The sequence below is a fragment of the Hemicordylus capensis genome, chromosome 9, assembly GCF_027244095.1.
Source record: "Hemicordylus capensis ecotype Gifberg chromosome 9, rHemCap1.1.pri, whole genome shotgun sequence".
NCBI classification, from domain to species: Eukaryota; Metazoa; Chordata; class Lepidosauria; order Squamata; family Cordylidae; genus Hemicordylus; species Hemicordylus capensis.
Genome location: NC_069665.1, coordinates 28,015,125 through 28,041,998, shown reverse-complemented (window position 1 = coordinate 28,041,998; position 26,874 = coordinate 28,015,125). Strand labels below are relative to the sequence as shown.

The window sequence follows — 26,874 nt, the reverse complement described above, 5'->3', positions numbered from 1 at the left end:
ATTCTCCATCCAACTTCTAATCTTGGTTACAAAGGTTGGGTGAAGGTCGAGAGAATGTCAGGCAAGGAATCTTGGGAACTGACTTATTTATGTATTTATGTATTTATTGTTAAATGTATATACTGCCTTTCATTAAAACAATCCCAAGGTGGTTTACACAAAAATTAAAAACAAGACTATAAAAAATGACACAATTAAAAAAATTAAGCTGAAATATAAAACAAATCAGATTAAGAAGATTTAGAATACAAACATAAAAACTGTACAAAATACAAAGAAGAAGCAGTGGAGACAATCATATAAAAGCCTGGGTAAAAAGCCAAGATTTAACATGCTTTCTAAAAACTGTGATGGAGACCGAGGAGTGAATAGCCACTGGGAGAGCATTCCAGAGTCTGGGGGCAGCCACAGAGAAGGCCCTGTCCAGCGTGCATGACAACCGAGCCTCCCTCATTGTCGGCACCCGGAGCAGAGCCCCCTCAGGTGACCTCGTCAAGCGGGCAGCAACTCTTGGGAGACTTGAGTCCAAAGGGAGTCAGAACAGCCAGATGCTAATCTGGCATGGAAAGCAAGACAGGAGAAAGAAGCCTTATAAAAGGAGGCCCCTGGAGTGAAGGATCAAAGGGAAAGGAGGCTAAACCAAGCTGGGAAATGGGATCCAGTAACCACAGATCTGGAGTCAGGGAGTAAGCGGTTGCTCCACCCAAGGCTGAGCAGGAGGTGTTTGTAGTTCTTCCAGTAGTCATTCGGGGTGAGCAGAGATCCTCGGGACTCAAGGGGGAAAAAACCCAAAAGTGTTGTGGAGCCAGTGTGGTGTAGTGGTTAGAGTGCTAGACTAGGACTGGGGAGACCCGAGTTCAAATCCGCATTCAGCCATGATACTTGCTGTGTGACTCTGGGCCAGTCACTTCTCTCTCAGCCTCCTGGTCTTGGGAGTCTCCCCGGGATACTCTGCACACTTGTGCATCCAGGGGCTGGGCGGCCCCCGATACCCACAGCTCCTGCTGGCTCGGTGATGGAGCCAGTAGTCATGTGGGCAGCCAATCTAGCCTCCCAGGGCTCCGCGGGTGATCGTCTTCAGGGAAAGCGGGCTAAGGATCCAAGTTCCCTCCCTGGCAGCATCTCCAAGATAAGGCTGAGAAAGACTCCTGCATGCAACCTTGGAGAAGCTGCTGCCAGTCTGTGTAGACAGTATTGAGCTAGATGGACCAAGGGTCTGACTCAGTATATGGCAGCTTCCCATATTCCTCTGCACTGAAGCCTGAGTGCGATGTTCTTGGAAGCTCGAGTGCCAAGACCCCCTTAGATAAGTAGACCCCCCTCGAAGCCAGATGATTGGCTGGATCCATCCTCCTGATAGCCAAATCCCATCCCCACAAAGCCCCCCCCAAAAAACTTACTAGTATTTACCTGAATAGAAGGCAACTCTGAATTTTAGATGACCCCCTTAAAAATGCAGCTTACATAGAAGTCATAGCTGTATTTTCCTGGGAGGAAGAGGACTCTGAATTTAAGATGCACACACACACACACACACTATTTCAAACACCCAAGAACTTGGGAAAAACCTAGTCTTATATTCAGGTAAATATGGTGCCATGTGGTGGCACCACTATATGGTAAATACAGCAAATACTGCAAATATGGTACCACTATACATCTTTCAGCAGAACACTTGAGTCTATTTTTTGTCTGGAGTTCCCCAGAACTCAGCGTTTTAAAGGAAGCGCTTCTGAAAAACTCCAAAGTCGAACTGTGAGATAACTGGCACCACTAAGACATGTTCCAGGGGGCCAGAAAGGGAAGTATTTTATGAACGGTGTTTGCCAGCATCGATTCATTATTGAATATGTGCAGCGAGAACCAAGGGTCTCTGCTTTCACTCCGGGCTGCAGTTGAATTGCTGGTGCTCCCTGCAGTCTGCTCTAGGGATGCGAGAGAGAGAGAGAGAGAGAGAGAGAGAGAGAGAGAGAGAGATTATTTCTAAGCCCTCCCTTCTCCCCTCCCCTCTCCTGTCAGGACCACACTGGCAGCCCTCAAGGGAAGCAAAGCTGTGGCAGGGAGAAGGCAGAATCCCTCTCAGTTCCCTAGGAAACTCCAGGGATGCTTTCCCGGGCTGCAAGGTCATCTTCTAGGTGGGCTCAGTCCATAAAAGCTCACCCCTTTGGCTGAGGAAAAGCAGATGGTGAAACCAGAAGCAGAGATTAGGTTGCCTTCTCGGGGAAATTTGTATGAAGTCCATGGAATCTGTACTTCTGATGCTCGAGGATCCCTTTCACACCACATAGGAATGCTGCTAGCTTTGGTCATCATGCACCCTCTGCTTGCTGGGGAGCGAGTTACTTGGATGCCGCCTGCATTTCGCGCAGTAAGTAACTTTGCGAAAGTTCGGTCCGAATGGCTGCTCCTTGTGCAGGTGGGTGGCTGGCTAGAGGTAGATGTCTCTCTTCCCCCCTCTCGCCCACACAAGTTGCTGCGTTCTTCCGCAGCACCCCGAAACTTTCCAGATTGGGTTGCTATCCAGCACTGGGTGCATTATTTCATGACAGTACCCACACCAAGGCAGTGCAGGGCAGGGCAGTGGGGAGAGATGTATGTATTTGCTCAGTGATTTGCAGTGAGATTTCTTTACTGGGAAGCCTCTCCCAAAAGGACATGATGCAGACCTCCCCTCGGCACCCACCTCTGAAATACGGGGGAAATAATACTGATGCACTTTCTGATGCATTTGGATATGGCTTCATGATTTCATTCTTCGCATTTCTAAGCAGAAGGTCTTAAAAAAAAACCCAACCCTCTGCTACAGGCACCTCTGCTTTTATATGCATGAGCTCAGACTGTCCTTTCTGTGCTCCTCTGTTGTCCACAGTCATTAAAAAGATGGACCTACCTTACAGGGCTGTTGTAGGAGACAGCAGTATACATGAAGCTAAATGAGCCCCATTGTTGCTTCTCGTTGTTTCTGTTATTAACAGCAAACCTATAGACACAAACGATTTAGTTGTAACTGCCCAATGAAAAGAAACAGCAGATAGTACTATCTAGAGCATCCACAAACAGATTCTATTTCCCATTCCTTCCTTTCACGGCTGGCTGCAAAAACAGCTAATAAAGTTTCAGAGTTGCACGCCTACTGTGAATGTTGAGAAGGATCACAAACATTCACCAAAGGAAGCCGATAGCCAGTATATTCTCTCCAAGCCCACTCCCCAAATAAAGCTAGGAAGCTGCTGTCTACTGAGTCAGAAACTTGGTCCACCTAGCTCAATATTGTCTGCACTGATTGGCAGCAGCTCTCCAAGGTTGCAGGCAGGAGTCTCTCCCAGCCCTATCTGAAGATGCTGCCAGGGATTAAACCTGGGATCATCTGCATGCTGAGCAGATGCTGTGCCATTGAGATATGGCCTCTGTTCTCCTTGGTTTTGCTGTTTTTTTGAATAATAATTAATTATAATAGTAAATGGATATGTGTGACTCTTCAGCTGAAAGCAGCAACATTTGAGCTGGCTGAGGACAGCCAGTCTAAATAACGAGTGCAGTTTGTTCTCCGAAGGCAGACAAAGCAGTGCTGTGTTAATTAATCCCCAAGAGTCTACTGGGCACCTGCATTCTGGGAAAGTTTTATTACTGAAGTTCTATCACCCAAAGAAGTTGATTTGTGACAGGCTCCAAGCAGAGAAAAGTAAACAGAGTATAACACGACTCTAGGGAATGCATGACCATGGGGTGCGGTGGTAGCAGGGGCCACTGGTCTGTATAGCTTAAAAAAAGAAAAAGAATTGGACAGATTCATGGAAGAGAGCTCTGGCAACGGCTAGCAGCCAGGATAGCTAAATGGAACCCCCATGTAAAGGGGCAGTATATCTCTGAAGACAAAAGGGAAGGCTATCACCTTCATGCCAGAGAGAGAGAGAGAGAGAGAGAGAGAGAGAGAGAGAGAGCTGGTCTTCTGGTAGCAAGCATGACTTGCCCCATTAAGCTAAGCAGGGTCTGCCCTGGTTACATATAAAAGGGAGACCAGAAGTGTGAGCACTGTAAGATCTTCCCCTGAGGGGATGGAGTTGCTCTGGGGAAAGCATCAGAAGGTTCGAAGTTCCCTCTGTGGCTTCTCCAAGATAGGGCTGAGAGAGACTCCTGCCTGCAACCTTGGAGAAGTTGCTGCCAGTCACTGTAGACAATGCTGAGCTAGATGGACCAATAGTCTGACTCAGTATATGGCCGCTTCCTATGTTCCTATGCCCTGCTTGTGAGCTTCTAGACAAGGAGGCATCTGCCTGGTTGCTGTTGAGCACCCGATACTGGACCAGATAGATCTCTGGCCTGATCGAGCAGTTGTTGTTGTTGTTATTAATTATTAATTATTATTATTATATTTATGACTGCAATTGCATTTGTCACGGCATTGGCAGCTCAAAGCCTCTCTGCACCTGAGGCAGGAGGTCAGGATCCTGCCCTCCCATTGGGGCACCTCCAATACCCCAATACCCTCAATACTGCTTCCACATTTGTGCATCCTCCTCTCTGTCTTCTTCCCCCTTTTTGGAAGACAGGGACATAAGAAGCTGCCTTAAACTGAGTCAGATCATTGGCCCATCCAGTTCAGTACTGTTGACACTGGCTGGCAGCAGCTCTCCAAGATTACAGACAGGAGTTCTCTCCCAGCTCTAAACTGGCGATAGTGCCAGGGATGGAGCCTGTTGGTCTTCTGGATGCAAAGCAGATGCTCTATCCCTGAGCTGTGGCCCCATCACCTAAGGGGAATATCGTACAGCAGACAGCGCACGCACACACACACACACACACACACACACTCACCCATCCAAATATAAGCCAGGGTGAACCCTGCTTAGCAAAGGGGGCAATTCATGCTCACCTCCACAAGCTTTCCAACGCTCTCTCTCCCCCTTTAAAAAGCAGGAGGGCATCTTGCTACAAGATGTGATGTTGGCTACTGGTTTGGATGGCCTGAAGAGGGGTCTGGATCATTTCATGAAGGCCTATAGCCCTACTAGTCAGAGGGCTACAGGTCACCTCCAGCCTCAGAGGCAGGATGCTCTGAGTACCAGTTGCAGGGGAGCAACAGCAGGAGAGAGGGCATGCAGAGACCTCTTGCTTGTGGGCTCCCCAGAGGGATCTGGTGGGCCACTGTGGGAAACAGGATGCTGGACTAGATGGGCTTCCTTGGGCCCAATCCAGCAGGGCTGTTCTTGTGTTCTTATGCACCCCACTGGTGCCCCAATAATCTGTTGCCTGCAGTAGCGATCTCATCTCACCTCATGGAAGGGTTGCTGCCCCTGACTCACACGAGAGTAGCAGCTTCCCCAGGGGGGTCGCTGGACAATGTCTCCAATATGTAAGCAGATCAGGAGGCTATAAACCATATTTCCCCAGGAATACAACTTGTGTCCAGAGGCTACTTATTTTTCATAGTGTGTCATTCGAAACAGCTGGGGCACACCATCAACAAAGAGAGGCTGGTAAAGAATCATCTCCGAGAGAGGGATGCTTGCATTTCTCATCTCACACATGGTCACGATTCTCTGCTGTTCCCTCCTCCCTCTGCCTTCCCACTAGCTCGCATTGCTCTGATGCTGCTTCGAGAAGCTCGGTGACAATCCTCAGAGATGCCTATCCTCTCCGGAGGGAGCGACCATGACTACAGCTTCGCCTCCTGTAATTCCTTGACCCATCTCTTCCCCATCTCGGTGGTCGAGACTCCAGCCGTCAAAGGGGTCCATTACCAAAGGGCCCAGAGGATTTACCATCTGGATCAGCTCCAGACAGTTGACCTGAAGAGGGAAGTCATCATCAACGTGGGCGGCTTCAAGTACCTACTGCCTTGGAGTACTTTGGATGAATTCCCATCGTCCCGGCTGAGCAAACTCAAGTTTTGCAGCAGCTATGATGAAATCATCCAGTTATGCGATGACTACGACGAGGACAACCACGAATTCTTCTTCGACCGGAACCCCAGCGCATTCGGGGTGATCATCAGCTTCCTCGCGGCGGGGAAACTGATGCTCCTTCAGGACACATGTGCCTTGTCCTTCCAGGAGGAGCTGAGGTACTGGGGCATCGAGGACTCCAGCCTGGAGAACTGCTGCTTCCGCAAGCTCTTCCAGAAGGCCGAGGAGATGTCCGAGGTGCGCAAGGAGGAAGAACTGCAGAGGAACAAGGTGACGGCCTGCATCTTGGAGGAGGAGACCAGATTCGGACAGTTTATGAACAAGCTGAGGGACATGGTGGAAAACCCCCAGTCGGGTCTGCCGGGCAAGGTTTTTGCTTGCCTCTCCATCCTTTTTGTGGCTACCACAGCGATAAGCCTTTGCATCAGCACAATGCCGGACCTAAGAGAAGAAGAAGACCGGGTAAGTCAGTCTCTCTTCTACAATTATGTTGATATGCTCTGTTATACATAGTAAACGACACACACACATATCCCTGGCTGGGTTCACACCACTTGATATATCTTGGAACACAGGAAGCTGCCATATACCAAGTCAGATCCTTGGTCCCTCTAGCTCAGAATTGTCTACCCAGACTGGCAGCGGCTTCTCCAAGGTTGTAGGCAGGAGTCCTCTCTCAGCCTAGTCTGGAGATGCTGCCAGGAAGGGAACTTGGAACCTTCTGCAAGCAAGCATGCGGATGCTCTTCCCAGAGCAGCTCCATCCCCTGAGGGGAATATCTTACAGTGCTCACAAATGCCTCCCGTACAAATGCAACCCAGAGTGGACCCTGCTTAGAAAAGGGGACAATTAATGCCACCTAATGCTGCAGTGGGGAAGCAATCTGCTCAGAGAGCAGGAGGCTGTTGGTTTGAATCCCCACTGGTGTGTTCCCCAGAATATGGCAAACTCCTATATTAGGCAGCAGCAATATAGAAAGGTGCTGAAAAGAAGAGCAGGAGGAGGCAATGGTCAACCCCTCCTGTATTCTGCCAAGAAAACCACATGGCTCTGTGGTCTCCAGGAGTCAACCCTGACTCGACGGCACAACCTTTCCTCTCCCACCACAAGACCAGCTCTCCTCCTATACTGAATTGAATCTATATTGAATGGCAGCAGAATGTGTGGATTGGTCCCGCTGAAAAGCTGCATGTTGACAGCAATATACAAGTCCTTTCTGCAGTGATATATCTGTGATGGCCCATAGGGGCCATATTTAGGAGTACTAAAAGCAGATTAAGCTCCATGTTCTGAGACTGGTCTGTCTAAGAAGACAGGAGCATAGGAAGCTGCCTTGTACTGAGTCCGACCCTTGGTCCATCTGGCTCAGTGTTGTCTACCCTGACTGGCAGCAGCTGCTCTCCTCCAAGGGTTCAGGTAGGAGTCTCGCCTAGCCCTACCAGAGATGCTGCCGGGGACTGAATTCGGCACCTTCTGCATGCAAAGCCTTGGCTAAGCAGGGTCCAACTTGGTTTGCAATTGGATGGGAGACTCCATGTGAATGCAGCAAGAAGCTCATCTTAAGGGATGAGCAGATACTCTACCACAGGGCTATGGCCCCATCCCTTAAGATGAGTTTCTTGCTGCATTCACATGGAGTCTCCCATCCAATTGCAAACCAAGTTGGAACCTGCTTAGCCAAGGGGACCATTCATGCTCACTCCCACAGGAGCAGCTTTTTCTCCCCATTCCCATGTGCATGTCATCATGGTAAACAAGTGATAGTCACATCTGTGAATCAGCCCTTCAGACACCAGGCTTTCCAACACGTGGCCCAGCTGCATGTTCGGAAATGTGCCCATGAGATCCACGCTGTGTGTCATCCGACAGCGAGATGACGCTGGCATTCCCTGAAACCGTTTGTAGTCTGCGGAGCTGCCCTTACGTTGGGCTGTGTAGGTCAGAGACAGGTCAGGTCACTTGGGGATCAAAGCCAAGGATCAAATAGGAGACGGCGGGGGCGGGTGGGGGGGGGAAGCAAAAAGTCTTGGCTCATTGCGAGAGTGAGAGGACGAGTAATTAAACTTGCCTGGATTAGGAAAAGGGCTTAATTTGGGATGAAGGTCACTGGTGGACTTACTTCAATGCGAGTTCTAAAACTGAAATGAGAAAGTAGGAACGTGTTTAGCTTCCAGCTGGCTGGTGAGGAAAGGAATCATTCAGCATTCAGTTCCCCCATTTCCCAGATCTTTTTCCTATGCAGATTTGGGTCCTCAGATGTTGTTGGTCTACTACAACTCCCATCATCCTTGTTGTGGCTAAGGATGATGGGAGTTGTAGTCCAATGACATCTGAGTATGAGAATCCCTGCTGTACAGGAACCTAGAGTAGAATCTCCCTATACTACCATAATTTCCTATCCAGGGAGAATAAGTATTCAGGCAAGAGTGCCTCTGAACCTTTGCAGATTGTTCTTTCCTAAATGCCAAAGTGCCATAGTCAGGCATACCTGAGAGGTGGGGGTGGGGGTGAGGGTGGTATTCCAGGTCATGGCTGCTAAGCCCACTTGAGGACTAGCATCCCTCTTTGCAAATTAAACACAACACAGAAAGAAAGCTGATCCTATTTATTTGTTGCTGAGTGACACAAAGAGCCTTTAAATAAAAAATCTTTCCCCACAAGTTGCTTTTCATATTCATATTCGGAAACAGGAAGCAGTTTACACACAATTCGGGTTTTTCACAGCACGTTAGAGTGTAGCCGTTGTGGAGGGTAGCAAATACACCAGGCAGTGTATTTGCAGTGGTTTTGGGGGGACAACTTCGAGTTTGCAGTAAAGCCTTCCGGTAAATTCATGGTAAAACCTGCTGTGCCCAAAAGTCACTGGGACCCTCTGCCTGCAAAACAGATGCTCTGAGCTATGGTTCTGTCCCCAAGTTGACGAAGGCGCATCCAGAGAGCTAAAACTTGGGACATTCCTGTGTTTGCCTGCAATGGCTTCAATTTCATGAAACTCCTTTAAATCTATCAGTGCTCACTAATAGTTTCAACAAAGCATTTTTAAAAGCTTTCTCTGATGAAGTAACCCTGTGCCTATTAAAGCTCCTCCTGAGATAGATAGATAGAGATAGATAGATAGAGAGAGAGAGAGAGAGCGAGAGAGAGAGAGAGAGAGAGAGAGCCATGAGTTGGTTTTAAAAAAACCCCAGAGTGATTATCAACTGGATCTGAAGCACAATTACTCAGAATGAAGTCCCTCTGGGCTGAACAAGACAGCCCATTGTTAGACACGATCCTTCAGAAGAATGTCACACTGCATTCAAAGGGGTTACTCTCAGGTAAGCATACATAAGATCGCAGCCTTCCTCCTTAGTAAGTTTATTTAGGGCTGCAGGCTTAGATTCTAAAGAGGCTTTCTGCAGAAACATGCTTTCAAGATTTTTCATCTAATGATTTCATTCATTTGCCAAACACACTTCTACAGCACAGTTCATATTCTGTGTTGGCGGTGGTGGGGAGGGGGGAATCCTCTAGCAATCATGTCTCTCAAATTTTTAATTTCCAGGAAGCACATAGGATTGCAGTCGAATCGTTTATCCTAAATTCTCTCTCTCTCTCTCTCTCTCTCTCTCTCTCTCTCTCTCTCTCTCTCCTGTGTGTTTTAATCAGACTTAGGAGGTTAGATTAAGAAAACAACGTAATCAAACAACCAGAGTTACACTGGCTGCCAATAGGTTTCCGGGCAAAATACAAAGTGCTTGTCTTAACTTATAAAGCCCTAAATGGCTTTGGCCCTGGGTATCTAAGAGAACGTCTTCTTCATTATGATCCCCACCGCCCATTGAGGTCATCCAGAGAGGTCCGTCTCCAGTTGCCGCCAGCTCGGCTGAGGACCGGCTTTCTCGGTTGCCCGAGACTGTGGAATGCGCTCTCTGCTGAGATACGATCCTCCCCATCTCTGACAATGTTTAGAAAGCATCTGAAAACCCACCTCTTCACCCAAGCTTTTTCTGTTCTTTAAAATTTCAAGGTTTTAATTCATGGTTGATTTTTAAATTGTTAAATTGTTTTAAGTTTTTGTATATATTTTAACTTGTTTTATACTATTGTTAACTGCCCAGAGATGAAATTTTAGGGCGGTGTACAAATTAGATAGATAGATAGATAGATAGATAGATAGATAGATAGATAGATAGATAGATCACCTGCTTTTTTAAAAAAGGCCAAGGTGACTGAATAACAATCTTATTAGCAACATTGAACTGCTATTCTCTCTCTTTCTGTGCTAGGGATGAGAGGGGTCTTCTAGGCTTTTGCCACCTATTGCTCCGAGGAAAAGTTGACCACCAATTATTCTAAAACAAGAGTTATGATCTTTACTTAGAGCCTAACTAAACACAGAAGGCAGATGCATGGCCATGACATAGAACCGGTTAAAGGTAAAGTGTGTTGTCGAGTCGGTGTCGACTCCTGGTGACTACAAAGCCCTGTGGTTGTCTTTGGTAGAATACAGGAGGGGTTTACCATTGTCTCCTCCCGCACAGTATGAGCTGATGGTTTAGGCTGTATACATATCTGGGAGCTGTCCAGGCCTCTGGCTCCTGGAGGACCCAGACTACCTACCTATCTATCTATCTATCTATCTATCTATCTATCCAATGTGTTCCAGATGACCTCAATGGGTAGTGGTACTCATAATGAAGAAGACGTTCTCTTAAATACCCAAGGCATTAAATATCCCATTTAGGGGATACACATGACCTCAATGTGTATCCATAATATTGTACATTGATGTAATATAAGCTATAAGTTCTCTTGGTTTTTCTGTAACTCTGCATCGCGTCCTCCCACTTGTTTCTGTCTCTGTTTGTTTTCTGGTCTCAGATCATAATAAACTTAACCTGAGTCTAAGTCTGTTTGCACAACATTGAGCAAAACACCATGTCAACATCAAAAACCCATCAAGCTATACAGAGGCCTTCACACCTTATCTCTAGAAAGCATTTAAAAACATTCTTGGTGTCAAATGCAGAAAACTTGCAAAACAAATGACAGGCCACATATGTGCAATCACATCCTCACACAATGTGTGAATTAATGCAGCATAATTAGTACCTCCTGGTTCTCTACTTAAAATATTTTTTTTTTAAAAAAAGAATGCTGATTAGAATCACGGCTTCCTATTAGGGTAGCCCACTCACCACAAAAAGGAAAGGACATAAACTGTGCTTTCTACAACAGCTTGCTAGGCAACTTTTAACAACTGCTTTTTAATGCTAGGGAGAGAAACGTCACACTGTCTAGTTCAGGAGTGGGCAAACTTGGGCCCCCAGCTGTTGTTGAGCTACAACTCCCAGCCACAATATATATATATATATATATTTTGCCCAGCCTGCTCTAATATCTGCAGACCAAATCACCCATATAGATGCCTGGGTGTTCTTTCATGAGGCAACATGGGACAGTCACCTCAGGTGGCAGATTACAGGGATGCCAACAAGGTGAAAAGATGCCCCTTGCTGGCACCACTGGAGCAGCTCTTTAGGATTGATCTCGGACTTTCACGAGCTTCTCAAGGAATGCCTCTCCTCACACTCCTTACAAGAAGCACGAGGAGAGAAGAGGAGGCCACTGGCCACCTTCCCTCCTCCTCACCTCCTTTGCCACTTTCAAAGTTTGGAAGGGTTGGGCCCCGCCAGGGGTGCAGACTAGCAAGGCAGAATTTGGTATCTCTCCTCAGAAGCGGCAATACCTTGGATTGCTCCTGAGTAGAAGCACAGCAGAAGCAGCTGATTTTGAAAGTTGGCAATCCCCCTATGTCAGAAAACAGTTTTCGCTGCTGCTGTTCTCTGTGTTGCTGTTTTATATAGGTTTTTACACTTTTAAATGGAGAGATATTAATGTTTTATTTAATATTTGTACTTTTGATTTGTGTCCTAACTGTGCATTGTTTTCATTTTATTGTGAACTGCTCTGGGATTATTTTAATGAAAAGCGGTATTGAAATGGAAGAATAAATACATAAATAAACTGGTCAACCGTTTCCCCCTTTTTTGCAAGCCGTCAGCCATTCAAACTCTGTGTGCAAAAAGAAAAAAAAAGTGTTTAAAGTGTGCTAAACTAATCCAGTGTAAGGTTACAGTTTTATGCACATTTCCTTAGGAATGCATTCTATGAAACACAGCAGGACCGGCACCTAAAATGTGTGAGAACATGTTGCAAATTATTTTCAGCTTGCACCATAGCGGTGGTGGAAAAGTGTAACATGCAAGAGACGAAAGCAATTTCCTTGTAAATAATTGAGATCTACTTGATGTTTATCCTGCTGGATACATCTTGAGGTCAAACAACATATAGCGATGGCATTTTGGGCCATATGCAGCATAGGCTGGGACCGTGAAGCAGTGAACCCTGTTGAACTTGGCAAGACTTATCTCTCTGAGTAAACATGCAAAGGTTTGATTATTCACACATTTGGGGAGAAAACATAATTGGGTAAACTGAAATGCAATAGTAGATATTTTCATTCTGTGATTGAATTGCATCATCCAGTACACCCGTTTCCCACATCTTAGCGCACCACCGTGGGAGGTGTGAAACAGAAAAGGCTGCATCTGCTGGATAGCCTGATAAATCATTCAATGAAATGCTGAATACAGCCGCACTGAAGTTCAGCAGTGGAGTTTGGTCTTTTTCAGTGGACGAGAGCAGCGGAAGGTTGCGTTGCAAGGAGAGAATTTCCTTTTCTCTGCAGCCTGCCTGAGTCTGTGCTGCATTCTGTCAAAATAGCATGTCCTCTGCAAAGAATCTCCAGAAAGCTAAATGGTTTTCTTGAAGGTGATACATTTGATCGGGGGGGTTAATAGTTACTGTATTTACCAGAAGACTAGGTCCCCCGCCCCGGTTCTTTGATGTTAGAACCAGGTAAAAGTAAAGCGTGCTGTCAAATCAGTGTCGACTTCTGGTGACCACAGAACCCTGTGGTTGTCTTTAGTAGAATACAGGAGGGGTTTACCATTGCCTCCTCCTGCGCAGTCTGAGATGATGCCTTTCAGCATCTTCCTATATCGCTGCTGCCCGATATAGGTGTTCGGAGATTTGAACCAAGGCATTGTCTTAAATTCAGGGTGCTGATCCTTTTAGGTAAATACAGGTATAAGCTGTATTTAACCTCTGTTTTTAAGGGAGTTGTCTGGAATTCAGAGTTGTCTTCTATTCAGGTAAATACAGTTAAAAGGGCTTCATCGTGCTAGCTTCATTCAGAGAACCACAGAGCCCAGTCAATGAGGATCCAGAAAACACAACTGTAGGCATATAATACTGATCCCAGGGGCAGAAAAACAGAGAGCAGGGCACCATTGAATGCAAACTGGCTCCAGATCGCTTTCTTGTGCAATGTCTATTAATTTATGGAACACAGCACCATGTGATGTGGTGTTGGATACTAGCTTAAATGGCTTGAAAATGGAATGAGATAAATTTGCGGAGGAGAGGTCTATCAACAACTTTTAGCTGAATGGAACCTCCATATTCAGAGGCGGAATATCAGGTACTGGGTATTCTCATCTGCCACATACATTGAGAGGATGCTTTTATGGAGCAATCTGCCACGATCCCAATACCACAATACCTTGTGTTTAAAAAAAGAATGAACAAAACAGTAGTAATTATGCATGTAAGAACCATAGCATTCTGTTCTGTAGTACAGTCGGTGAAAATGGCCTGGGTGTAGAAGGGTCTCTTTGATTATAGGGGAAATTTCTGTAAAGGAAAGACCCCTGTCTTAAACCTTGGCAACTCAGGGGTGTAACTATAATAGGGCAAGGGGAGACAGTTGTCTGGGGGCCCACTGCCTTGGGGGGCCCCCCGAGGCAAGTCACATGACTGACTCCCCCAGCTGCGCACCTGCCCGGGCTTCCTTTAGTTGTATTCATCCTCCAAAACTGATGTGAGTGTTCAGACCTGGAGCTACCAGAACAGCATGTCTTTCTCTAGTTCCATTCAATGACTTGCCTCGTCCACAATTTTACTCTGCTTTTTGTTACCACTATTCATCCTCCTTTAAGATTTCTTTACTTCATGAGCTGAGCTTCTATGGGGGGGTGCATTTTAAAATCTTGTCTCTGGGCCCCCTCCAACCTTGCTACGTCCTGGAGTGCTGCTGCCAGTCAGTGTAGTCAGTACTGAGCTAGATGGAGCAATGGTCTGACTCAGTAGAAGGCAGCTTCCTCTGTTCCTCTGTTCCTGGATCCGGGAGCAGTTCAGGTTCCAAGATCCAAATCGGCCACCACATTTCTAGTGTGGCACTCAGCATGTTCCCATGGCCCCAGGCCGGCTCACAACTGGTAAACCTCCAAGTCTGCTTTGGCTGTTTTCCGAAGCTTGTTAAGCCATTATCCAGCACCGAGTTCAACCGGGAAGGCAAATGTCATCTTTACAAGGCTATGTCTCTTGCACCAGGGCACACTGACCCGTTTATTATTTCTACACATGAAGCTGCCTTATACTGAGTCCAGACCACTGGACTGCAGTCCAGTATTGTCAACTCTGACTGGCAGCAGCTCTCTAGGCGCTCTCATGTAGAATATTTTTTACTTTGTGTACACATGGCTTCGGGTAGCAAAGGACAGGCAGCTACCACAGTTGGGAGAAGCCAATTAGGAGCTGATCCTGGTGTGCTTAAAACGGACTGCCTTCATGCCAGGGTACTTGCTGGAAAACACCCTGGAGGGACTGCCAGGGATTGAACCCAGGATCTTCTGCATGCAAAGCAGATGAGCTACCGTCCTCCCCTGATGCCCCTTCGGGATCCTGGAATAAGAGACAATCTGTCAAATCCTGGTCCCCACCTACGGGTCGACCCCAATGAGAGCAACTCAAGAGCCAACTCCAGTGCTTGTTATGAGCTGGAATTCCTCACACTGTAAAACCCACCACAGTCCATTTAGACTTTGTGTCTCGAAGTCAGTCTTCAGCTTGGCCAAGCGGACGCCTCTCCTTCCCTTGCCTGGGAAGTCATCTTATGAACTGCTGGAACAAATTCAGCTACTGCTCGCTCGCCCACTCACTCGCCCACCTTACAACTTTCTCTTTTTACGAAATCATAATGGTCAAGGAGGAATGCATTTCCCCCCGCTTCTGGTCTTGCTCCATAATAATAAAGATGATTGACTGACTGACCGACTGATGGAGAAGTGTGCTGTGGGTCTGATTTTTACAATAAAGTATTTGCACGTGTACCCCTTTGGGATGCATCATCATCGGCTTCTTTGAATATGCCTGAGCCAAGTATTCACAATGAGCCTTTTTAAGACCATTGCACATCTCTCAGGACAGTTGCATTTCAGAGTGGGAGAAGTGTGATCAGGCACCCAGGGTCTTTATGCAGTGATGTATATTAATTTGTTGAGTTGCTCCGCTTTTCTTTTAATCTGGCGGCATCTTTATCACTCTTTTTGCCTCTCTCTGAGCATTTCCACCCACACACATGTATTTCTGGATTGATATCCCCAAATGTGCAGGGCATTCTTTTAAAACGAGGAGAGAGAGAAAAACCAGCACACCAATAAAATCATATTTTTCAGGGCCAGCTACTTTTCTTTCCTGGGAACTAGGGTTGGATGGAGAGATGCACCTAGGTAATTTTGGAGCCGGGACCTAAAGGCCTTTGGAGGCCCCCTCTCCCCTGCAAATTAAGCATCATCATGCTTGGCTGAACAACCATGCCATCCAGATTGACTAAAGAGGATTTGGGGGCCCCCAGGGACTATGGAGGCCCTGGACTTTGGCCCAGAAGTCCAGGGGTAAGAACTCCTCTGGTTGGATAGTCTGTGATGATAAACCTTATTCAACGGAGGTTGATATATACACATCTGAAGCTGCCTTGTACTGAGTCAGGCCTTTGGTCCAGTAGCTCAGTGATGTCAGCACTGTCTGGCAGCAGCTCACCCGGATTTCAGGCAGAGGTCTTTCCCAGGACTTCCTGGAGATGCTGCCAGGGATTGAACCGGGGACCCTTCTGCATGCGGAAAGAGGAGCCAGCCACAGTTGGCAACCCTAGCCCTGTTCCCCCGGTATTTGCAATGCAGCAGAACGCATCAAGTCTTTGGTTACAGATGGCGAGACCATGGAATCTGATCCTCCTCTCACTGACTAGCAACATGTTGGCTGGGGCCATGCCAGCTCTGAAGCCAGCCCACGTTTCAGATCTCAGTGTGCTTCCATAACAAAACCTGTGACATTCCGGGATTGCCTTCCAAAACAGTCTTGGGAACATCGAGACTCATGAATGTAAAAACTGATCCGGAAACAGTTCTGCCGACAATGTGCATCTGGTGCCCTGATAATAGCTTTAGGGGTCAAAAACAGATGCCCACTGAGATTCAGATCACCAGCTCTGACTGAAGCTATTCTGGAGATTTCAACTCCCACCCATATTCCCCCCTCAATATTTTCCCAACACCAACCCATTTAAATCTTTTAAGAGCCACCTGGAAGTTGTTCACATTGGCCTTTTAAAGCCCTTTAACTTGCATCTCCTCCAGAATATCAGCCAGATTTACCCCGAAGTTCCTGTGAGTTATTGGGGAGCAGTTCACACACAATTCGGGTTTTTCACAGCGCTTTAGAGTGTAGTCCGATTTATATCCGGGGTAAAAAAATCCATTATTTGTGTTGGGTTTGGGGGGACATCTTTGAGTTCATAGTAAAGCGTCCCAGTAAACGTGCAGTAAAGCCAGCTGTATGTAAAGGTCCCTGGCGATGAATGCAGATTCTTACAGACTTCAGGCCAATCCCAAAAAACTGACAAGCCTAACGGAGATTGATATGGGCTTTGCAGCCGATAATAGCTGGATGGGGGGAAGGAATGGTGCTTTATGGTACCGTGACAAGATCCCCACTTTCCTGGTCGATGAAAAGTTCCAGGAGCAGAACCACAAGATTTCATTGATTACTTTGTTTATTTAAGGGATTTCTGTTCTAAAGCAGCTTACACAAGAGCCAATCAATAAAATGGCTCTCTTAAACCATTAATAAACAAAAAAGTAGACAAGCAGTGTAATGCAGTTCAAAACAAACAGGGAGCCAGCAATTAAACAAACGTCCTCAGTAGCAACTTACTTAACTAAAAACAAGACAGATCTTCAAAAGGTCATAAAATACTGGATAAACTGAGGGCTATATGGATTTCCTGAAGCAAGGAGTTCCACATTTTCAGATGCCAATGCAAAGAAGGCCCCAAATGCATTCACACCAGGCCTGCACAGCATAAGGCTCAGGAGCTGGATTTGGCCCAAGGGGCCTTTTTTGCTGGCCCACAGCTAGGAATACAAGAGGATCTCAAAATCCACAGATTCGTTATCTGTGGATTCACATATCAGGTTAGGCACCCGACCTTGGCATACATGGGGCGGGGGGAGGAGGCCCAAGACCCATCTAGTCCAGCATCCTGCTTCACACAGTGGCCCACCAGATGCCGCTGGAAGCCACAGGCCGGAGTTGAGGGCATGCCCTCTCTCCTGCTGTTACTCCCCTGCAACTGGCATTCAGAGACATCCTACCTCTGAAGCTGGAAGTAGCCAATAGTCATCACGACTAACAGCCATCGATAGACTTGACTTCCATGAATTTGCCTAAGCCTCTTTAAGCTGGTGGCCATCACCACATCCTATGGCAGAGCATTCCATAGATTATCTGTGAAAAAGTCCTTTCTTTTTGTTGGTCCTAAATTTCCTGGCAATCAGTTTCATGGGATGACCCCTGTTTCTGGTGTAATGCAAGAGGGAAAACTATCTTTCTCCACTCTCTCCACACCATGCATAATTGTATAAACATGCCTCCCCTTAGTTGCCTCTGCATCATTGTTGTAGCTTTGCCTCCTTAGAAAAGTGCCTGTCCCCCAGCACATTTTGGTTGCCCTCTTCTGTACCTTTCCCAGTTTTAAAATATCCTTTTTGCGAAGGGGTGACCAGAACTAGATACAGTATTCCAGATGTGTCTGCATCACAGATGCAAAGAATGCCCCCCACTCAATCCTAATAAACAAGCAGGCTCATGGGTAGAAGCGATTCTTTCATCCACCTGATGCTCAGCATTTCAGGTTCTAAAGGGAACAGCCATGGCTTTGAACTGCACTCAGAAACAGACCGGCAGCAAGTACATTTGAAAGAAGAGTTGAGTGACATGCTCCAAAAGCTCCTTGAGTGCCCCGGGATTCATTATTCAAACGAGAAGCGTGCAGAGTCACCCGCATCAAGCTTTGCGGTGAAATGCACTGCTTCGCAGCCATAAATTGAAGTCCCAAAGGGTACCACTGCCTTCCCACACACAAGTCCTTGCCTAGTGTGATTGGATTGAACAGGAGCCCAGTTTACTTATTCAGAGCAGGGCAGCAATGCAGAAAGGGTGACTCAGCAATCCCTGCAGCAGAGATGCAGTGGTGGATTGTGACGAGAGAGAGAGAGAGAGAGAGAGAGAGAGAGAGAGAGAGAGAGAGAGAGATGGACGGACGACTGCAGGCATGGAATGGTCAGGCTGTGATTTTTTGATGCAGGGAAGAACAATCTCCTATTACAATTGCAACTTCCTAGGACTCAGAAGTAGGGTTGCAAAGTTTAATTGATTGGTTAAATTAATTGATTTTGGGGTGTTTTTTTTAAAAGCCCCCTTTCCTTGTTCTTTTCCTCACATGCATATTTGTTCTGCTTTGATTGATTGATTGATTGACCAAAACTCACGCAATTAATGAGATCGGATGCATTTAATCAAGTGGCCACTCTACCCAGAATCTGCTCCAGGGCCCAGCTCTTGAACATATGTACTAAGAATCAAAAAGAGGGCCTCTGAGCATGTACAGACCCCACTGGTACTATATCGGGCAGCAGCAATTTAGGAAGATGCTGAAAGGCATCATCTCATAGTGCGTGGGAGGAGGCAATGGTCAACCCCTCCTGTATTCTACCAAAGACAACCACCGGGCTCTGTGGATGCCAGGAGTCGAAATCGACTTGATGGCACACTTTACCTTTTTACCCTTTTATGGAATAGCCTCCCCAGTGAGGTTTGCCTTTAAAATGGTTTTGTATTGTTTTGGTGGTGGTGTTTTGTTCTTGATGTGCTGTGATTTCATATGTCATGTGTTTTTACTTGATGTTTTAATGCCGTGTTGTGAGTTGCCCAGCGAACAATTTGTTATAGGGTGGCTAACAAATAAAGTTTATTATTATCATTACTGTTATTTTATTGTTAATTGAATAAGAAAATCACATAAGATGACTCCGTTATATTGTTTGGTTCAACATTTATTTAAGATGTAAGAGTTTATAACAGGGCATAGTGTGCGAATGGATAAAACCTCCACTTTCAGAGCCAAAAGGGGCTAATTAGTGGATAAGAATATCACACCATTTGCACTGTGTTTTATAAAACGGTGCTTTGATTCTCCATCACCCCCCAAGCAGAGATACTAGCCATGTTTGCCATGCTTGCATCTGGAGACAAGCTTTGGGGTAATGCTCGCCTCAGAAGGGAAGCAAGCATTAAAAGCCCCTAAATTCTTATCTGGCTCAGGTGAAACCTCAGTTGATCACTCAAAAGATCTAATGGGGTTTAGCCCAATCACTCCAGAGAAGATTCTTTGGACCACTGCTCCATGGGTTTAGAGTGTTAAGCATATTAGGATTATTTTTAGAGTCTCTGATGCTGTGCGTTGGCACTGGTTGTCACAAGATTGATTCATTCCATTACATGTGCATTGATTATGGTTTTTGGATTTAGTTGTATGAAAACTGTCTTTAATATCATTTTTAGCTATTTATATTATTGTATTAAATTTTGCGGGGTGTATGTATCTATGTGTGTATGTGCGTGTGTGTCTATCTATATTGATCTATTGATCTGATAGATAGATAGATAGATAGATAGATAGATAGATAGATAGATGAAGATTATCCACAATTTCTTCCATAGTATCTAAATAGATGTTAGCATTTTCTAGTTGGATGGTATTTTATGTGGGTTCTTTTGTAGTTGTTGGTCAGGTGAAACCTCCCCACTGAATTTGATGCAGACACTCACATCTCAGCTGATTTTAATAGAGAACTAGAAAGAGGACAGCCCCCAAAGTGGGGCAAAGAGCAGCTTCACAACGGATCCCTCTTATGGGTCTTCTCCCTGCAAACATCCAGGATCCCTTGTTGCAAATTACAGTTTGGGGGCAAAGTACATGGAGGGTTAGGGGGCCCAAATCTGGACTTCCTTGGAAACAAACCATTTTTAGAGGCACTGCACGACACCAGACCAATGTTTTACACAGAGTCAGAAGAACACACCGACTACTTCCAAAGCAAAGTGATTACAGTGCTGCAATTTGCACAGGCAAAGCCATTGAGCTGGTGGCCCATTGCAGAAGGGATCCTTTCTTGGTCCTTTTTCTGTACACAGGCAGTTTCCCAGAAGGAGAGCCCTGTGAAAAGCGAATGCGGCAGATGGATGGTAGGAGGGTGAATCGTGAGAGAAAGAGATGTTGATTAGCCACTCTGTGCTTGGGGGAAGTCCCCTGGGGGGGGGGGCCTGGCAGCTTGGTGGGGAGGAGGGATGTCTAACAGGAATTCTGAACATCCTTACCAGGATGGGGCCGTAGCTTGGGTAGAAGAGCATCCGCCTGGTCCCGGGTTCCCTCCCTGGCAGCATCTCCAGGTAGGGCTGGAAGAGGCTCCTGCCTGAAACTTTGGAGAGCTGCTGCCAGTCAGTGCAGATAATACTGAACTAGATAGACCAAGGGTCTGACTCAGTATAAGGCAGCTTCCTTATACCCTAAAGTAAAGTGTGCCATCAAGCTGATCCCGACTCCTGGTTTCTTTGGTGGAATACAGGAGGGGGTTCCCATTGCCTCCTCCCGCATAGTGTGAGATGATGCCTTTCAGCACCTTCCTATATCGCTGCTGCCCGATATAGTAGCAGCGGGGATTCGAACCAGCAACCTTCTGCTTGTTAGTCAAGCATTTTCCCGCTGCGCCACTTAAGGTGACTCCTGTGTCCCCACAGACTGTTAAAGTCTATAGACCATTAAAGACCAGACTGTTTCCTTGATGCTTTGCTTGTGAGCTCTCCCATCTCAGAAATGGAACGCTGGACTAGGTGACCTTCTTTGTACAGTGCCTCGTGATTTTAAGTGGCCCTAGCACCAACACTCTCTGCTCAGACTCACCACGACTTTATCTAAAAACGAAGGAAGGAAGCTCTCCACCCCACGCCTGCTTTCCCCCACCCATTTCTTACAGTCTGCACTAGGCCACATGATCAGGTTAGTCCAACAGGACTCTTCGTAAGTTCAAAATCTCTGAGAGTGCCTTCTTTAGGGATCATACGAGGCCCATGTGTTTCTGCCAATGTGAAGGAACTCTTTCAGTTACGTGTGTGCAAATGTCAATTAGGAACATAGGAAGTTGCCTTTTTCCGAGTCAGACCCTTGGTCCATCCAGCTCAACACTGCCTACACCAGGGGTTCCAAACTGATGGTCCTCCAGATGTTGCTGAACTACAACTCCCATCACCCCCTGCTACAATTCATTGTGCCTGGGGGGTGATGGGAGTTGTAGTTTAGCAACATCTGGTGGGTTTCCATTGCTTGGAAACCTCTGGGCTATAGTGACTGGCAACAGCCAACTCCGAGTTTTGAGGCAGGAGTCTTGCCCAGACAATCTAATGTGGAAAATCTCATGTGGATTTTGCTACACATTAAATACTTACAGGGGTACAGCAATTAATGCTGTCCAACAACAACAACAACAACAATTTATAGACCGCTTTTCAACAAAAGTTTCCAAAGCGGTTTACAGAGAAATAATAAATAAATAACGATGGCTCCCTGTCCCGAAAGGACTCACAACCTAAAAAGAAACATAAGGTAGACACCAGCAACAGTCACTGGTTGGGATGCTGTGCTGGAGGGGTGGATAGGGCCAGTTGCTCTCCCCCTGCTCAAGAAAGAGAACCACCACGTTTAAAAGGTGCCTCTGAGGCTCTTTGTCCAGTTAGCAGGGGTGCATTTATTGACCTTATTCATGATTGCTTGCTTGACGTTTTCAAAGTCATCCAGAATATGGGCCAGATTCCTCTTAGAAAATAACGCCTTTGGGGATTAGGTCAAACTTTCCAGTCTGCTTCCTAGGCTAGTTTTGTCTTTCTGTCTAAGACCATTAGGCAGGAAGGACTGGGGTGGTGGGGGGAGAGAGTACAGTTGCCAAGCCCCCTGGAATTTTGAGTTTCACCTGGATTTTAAGCATCTCACCCAGATTTGCCCAGATTTCAGCTTTCATTTAAAAAATAAAGAAAGAAAAAGCTAAGCTCTACCTGGAGATGCTGCCAGGGATTGAACCTGGGACTTTCTGCGTGCAAGCAGAAGGTAGATTCTCTACCACTGAGCTATGGCCCAATCCCATTCATGATAATGAGTTAGTGCCAAAGAACTATTTTTTAAAAGGCCCCTATAAAATGTCCCCCCTGTCTAGAGCATTTTTGGATCTGTTCAAGGATGCACCATACAGGTGTGCCTTTCACCTTCCGTTCTTTATTCTCTGGTGGCGAAACAAGTGAGAGATTCATTAACCCGGCTTTCTTTCTGTTTGGCCCCCAGGGCGAATGTTCGCAGAAGTGCTACTACATCTTCATCATAGAGACCATCTGTGTGGCTTGGTTCTCACTGGAGTTCTGCCTCCGATTCATCCAGGCCAAGAGCAAGTGTCAGTTCTTCAAGGGGCCCCTGAACATCATCGACTTCCTGGCCATCTCCCCTTACTACGCCTCCCTCATTGTTGTGGACGACGAATCCACGGGGGAGGACACCAAGCGAAGTGGGAACTCGTACCTCGAGAAGGTGGGTTTGGTGCTACGGGTTTTACGTGCCTTGAGGATACTCTATGTCATGCGGCTTGCGAGGCACTCTTTGGGCCTACAGACACTGGGCCTTACGGTCCGGAGGTGCTCGCGGGAATTTGGCCTGCTTTTACTCTTCCTTTGTGTGGCAGTCACCCTCTTTTCCCCCCTGGTCTACCTTGCGGAAAATGAATCTGGGAAGGTCCTGGAATTTACCAGCATCCCTGCCTCCTATTGGTGGGCAATCATCTCCATGACAACAGTGGGCTATGGGGACATGGTACCAAGGAGCGTCCCAGGCCAAATGGTGGCCCTTAGCAGCATCCTGAGTGGGATATTAATTATGGCTTTCCCAGCGACTTCCATATTCCACACATTCTCCCACTCCTACTCAGAGCTGCGGAGAGAGCACGAGAGACTGCAGTCCCGGATAACAAGGATGAAAAATGCCAATACAGCCAATGAAAGCGATACCTTGAATGAAAGCGAAAGCTTCATTTCGGAGGCAACCGAGTCCCCCATCAAGTACATCTACAAAGGATAACAAAAATCCTGATGGAAAAAGCTGATTAAAAAACCAAACCAAACCTGGGCACTGTAATGCACACAGCGGAACCGTACCTCAAGGCCTGCAATGCACAATTCGCAACCCAATTGCTTCTGCAAAAGTCTGCTTGGGTGAATCAACAGCTTACAGCGCATAGCTAAGAAGAAACAGATGCCTGAACCCTGTCGGCAGCACCAGGGAGAATTCACAACACAAAGGGTGGGATCCAGCAAATACTGCTGATGGATAAATCCCGGAGAAGAGTCTGGCCTACGGGCAGAGACCCACCCAGCTATCACAGGTAGGTCAGATGAAGGTGATCCATCCTATCAGTTACAGGACCAAAACCTTCAGCCCAAGGCATACAGCAGAGAAGCAGACTGATAGCCTGGAAGGCTTACTAAGACAAGTATGGAGAAGGAAGACTGGAAGTGAGGTAGAGGAAGTGAGGTAGGGTGGGCTTGGTCCGGGCAGTACCAGTGGCAGGGGTGACTCTAGAACCACTAGTATAAAGGAGTGAAAGATTAACTAAGAATGTTAATAAGGGAGTGAGGATTATGGCAACCCTAGGAGAGAGGTCAGTACCAAATTAGCTGAAATCTGGAGAGGAGATGACCCCGCACCCCTCTGCCCACATGGTCTCACCCATCCCGGTTCCTGGCCTGGAAGGAAGCTCAGGGGTTGGTCCGGCTCCTGGGAGGCTGGAGGAGTCTCTCCTACCGACCCGGCTGCACCGGCTTCTGCTGCTTGTTGTGGGGCAGAGGCGTGAGTGCATGTGGCTCCTTTAAACAACAGAAGCCTTTTAAGATCATTAGTCCAAGTGATAGGACCATGCAATACTACGGCTGTATTGCCTGACACTTTGCTGTGAATTTACAGCCTGGGGGAGCAAAAGAGGGAGCAGGAAGTGTTGGAGTCAGGGGGCCAAATCTGCCTCTCCCCCTCCCCTTTTTCAAGAGGTGGCGGTGATGCTCAGAGTCAGACCATCAATCCACTGAGCCCAGTACTGTCTGCTTTGAATGGCAGGAGACCTCCATAGCAGTAGTGGCTAGCGTGGCCACCAGCAGGGCAGTGAAAAAGGCCCCTTTAGGCATAAATTAGCTTGCAGGTGCTGCCGGATCAGAGGTAAGCACCTTCGAATTTATGCTTAAGGGTCCCTCTCGCCAGTCACCCACCCCAGCTGCTACTGCTCCGTAGATTCCAGGCTGAAGGACTTCCCTGCCCTGCAATCTTTAGAATGGGAGGTGCTAGGGACAGATTCTGGAGCCTCATGCGTGGAACGTCTGTGCTCGACCCCTGAGCGACCAGCTTTCCCTCAAGGCCTCAGAAGTCCTTGAAAGAGAAAGATGGCGACCTGTCGGGGTCTCCCAAGCCTTGCCTCTTCTCTGCGAGCGGGCAGAGGCATCTGGATTCTGATCCCGTCGTTGACTGAACAGGAGTCCTGTCCAGCTTCCATGAAGGTCATTCAACAGCAGCGTTTGGCGGATGGCACCCTGAAGTTCTTCGCCAGCTCTTTCATCATGCTGATTAAACCGGTGGCAAACTGCAAACTCCAACGTCCAGCAGTAGTTCCTGTGTTGGGCAAAAAGCAAGGAAACCGCAGGCTAGCCGCCGTGACGTCCCTTATGCCCTTTGCAGCCACCACCAGCGACATCAAAGAGCTGGAATGGGTTCACCTCGGTCTTCTATATCTTGGCCGCTTACGGAATGCTGAGCATTGAGCATATCAAAGAGCTTTCGGTGCAGGTCTGCAGCTTTGAAGCCCAAGGCACCAAATGCCATCCGCTGGAGCTTTTACACCGTATTCAGCAGTCTGATCTTTATCTGGACGAGGATTGTGCCATCAATGACGTGTCTAGCACTGGGAGGAAAGGATTTTTTTTAAAAAAAAGAATACAGCATGCTTTGAAATGCAGACTGCCCTCTGTAAACTTTTCACACTAGCTAACAACAAATTTTCTTACGTATAATTTATTGAGATAACGACGGAAGAATAAAGAACGTGAATACAAGAGAATGAATGCCTCCTTCGTTTGAATTGTAGTAGCATCTTGAATTGTAAAGGAGCTTAGAACCCCATAACTGTCTAAAGGACATAATTAAATACTTCAGGCCTAAGGGTTGGAATGGATTATCTCATTTTCTTTTTAGTAAGAGGGATGACTTCTATAATCTCCAACTGTCCCTTTTAACCCGCACCAGTTCTTATTTTCTGGGATCTGTACTTATTAAATCACTGCCCTTCCTTTTTGCATGTTGGAGACACTTTCTTCAACATTGTGAATACAGATCCAAAATGGCGCCCTGCAGTGTTGGTGCTCCATCTGCAGGCAGAGGAGTGGGGGGCCATTTGGGGGGCTTGAGAGGGCAAAAGATAGGTGGTCGACCTACCAGTGGATGCTTTTCTTTTTAACCCACAAGTCCTCTCACCATGCTTCTACATCTCCACCTAAACCCTATTCACATGTTATGCCGAACACCCATACAACTAGTGAATAGTATACACATGTCTAGATCTGTACACAGATCCACTTATCCACATGTTATGTTGAACACAGGTACAGCCGCACACTGCCTGACTATACCATGTGTTTGAGGGTGCCTGCACCCAGGTTCACTTTTTAAATGACATTCACACAAACACTTGTACATGTGCATAAACCACTGGTTCCCATCCTGAGTTCCTCCAGATGTTGCTGAACTACAACTCCCCACATCCCCAGCAACAATAAATTGTAGCTGGGGATGATGGGTTTCATAGTTCTGCAAAACCCGGGGGAACCCAGGTTGGGAACCACTGGTATAGAAACTTGTACACGTGTACAATTTAATGTCTGAATCGTGCTATGGTGCTGTGGTGGCAGTGCAAAAAGGTATGCTGGCGGCAATTTGTGGAGAGGGGGGCCTCTCACTTCCCTCCTCATCTCCCAGATGTTGAGCCCAAGAGAAGGACTTTTAAATGAGAAGGTTGCCGGTTCGAATCCCCGCTGGTATGTTTCCCAGACTATGGGAAATACCTCTATCGGGCAGCAGTGGAATCGGAAGATACTGAAAGGCATCATCTCATACTGCACGGGAGGAGGCAATGGTAAACCCCTCCTGTAATCTTCCAAAAGAAAACCACAGGGCTCTGTGGGCGCCAGGAGTCGAAATTGACTTGACGGCACACTTTACCTTTACCCATGTTGCGAGTTTGGGAAACCAACTAAAAGGCAACTCATACATTCCACCCACTGGGACAAGCAACAGCTAGAGGGGAGGATTTACGACCAGAATAATGGTGCAGGGCAAAAGGGTTAAAAACTCTTCCCCAGGGTAATTCTCCCAATGCAAATGTTTGTTTTTCGGATCACGAATCTCTAGTGTCTCATCTGCTGTGACTTTGAGTTGCTGGATTTGCCGCTCTTCCAGTTACAACAGTCCCTAACAAACAACTTCTCAAAGCCTCTGTCCATCTCCTAAAGAGAGCCTTAAGGGGTGATTCATTAGGGTGAAACCTAGCACTCCACCCCCTTCTCTGTCAATCCCCACCTAGAGCATTGCCTGCAGTGGGGTCTGGATACTGGG

The 26,874-nt window shown here is 46.9% G+C and overlaps 1 protein-coding gene across 1 annotated transcript; it reads left to right on the top strand.

Moving 5' to 3' along the window:
- Window positions 1-2,057: 2,057 nt before the first annotated feature.
- Window positions 2,058-25,326, top strand: KCNG4 (potassium voltage-gated channel modifier subfamily G member 4). Its single transcript, XM_053271064.1, has 3 exons — window positions 2,058-2,368; window positions 5,575-6,368; window positions 22,522-25,326. Exons 2-3 carry the CDS (start codon window positions 5,625-5,627, stop codon window positions 23,302-23,304), a joined length of 1,527 nt encoding a protein of 508 aa, XP_053127039.1. The 5' UTR covers window positions 2,058-2,368; window positions 5,575-5,624; the 3' UTR covers window positions 23,305-25,326.
- The last annotated feature ends 1,548 nt before the right edge of the window (window positions 25,327-26,874 follow it).

Bases quoted from the DNA above. Each gene is read 5' to 3' on its own strand.
- KCNG4 (XM_053271064.1), top strand. From the start codon at position 5,625: ATGCCTATCCTCTCCGGAGGGAGCGACCATGACTACAGCTTCGCCTCC. The intron at 6,369-22,521 runs GTAAGTCAGTCT...TTTGGCCCCCAG, and splicing joins TAAGAGAAGAAGAAGACCGG to GGCGAATGTTCGCAGAAGTG.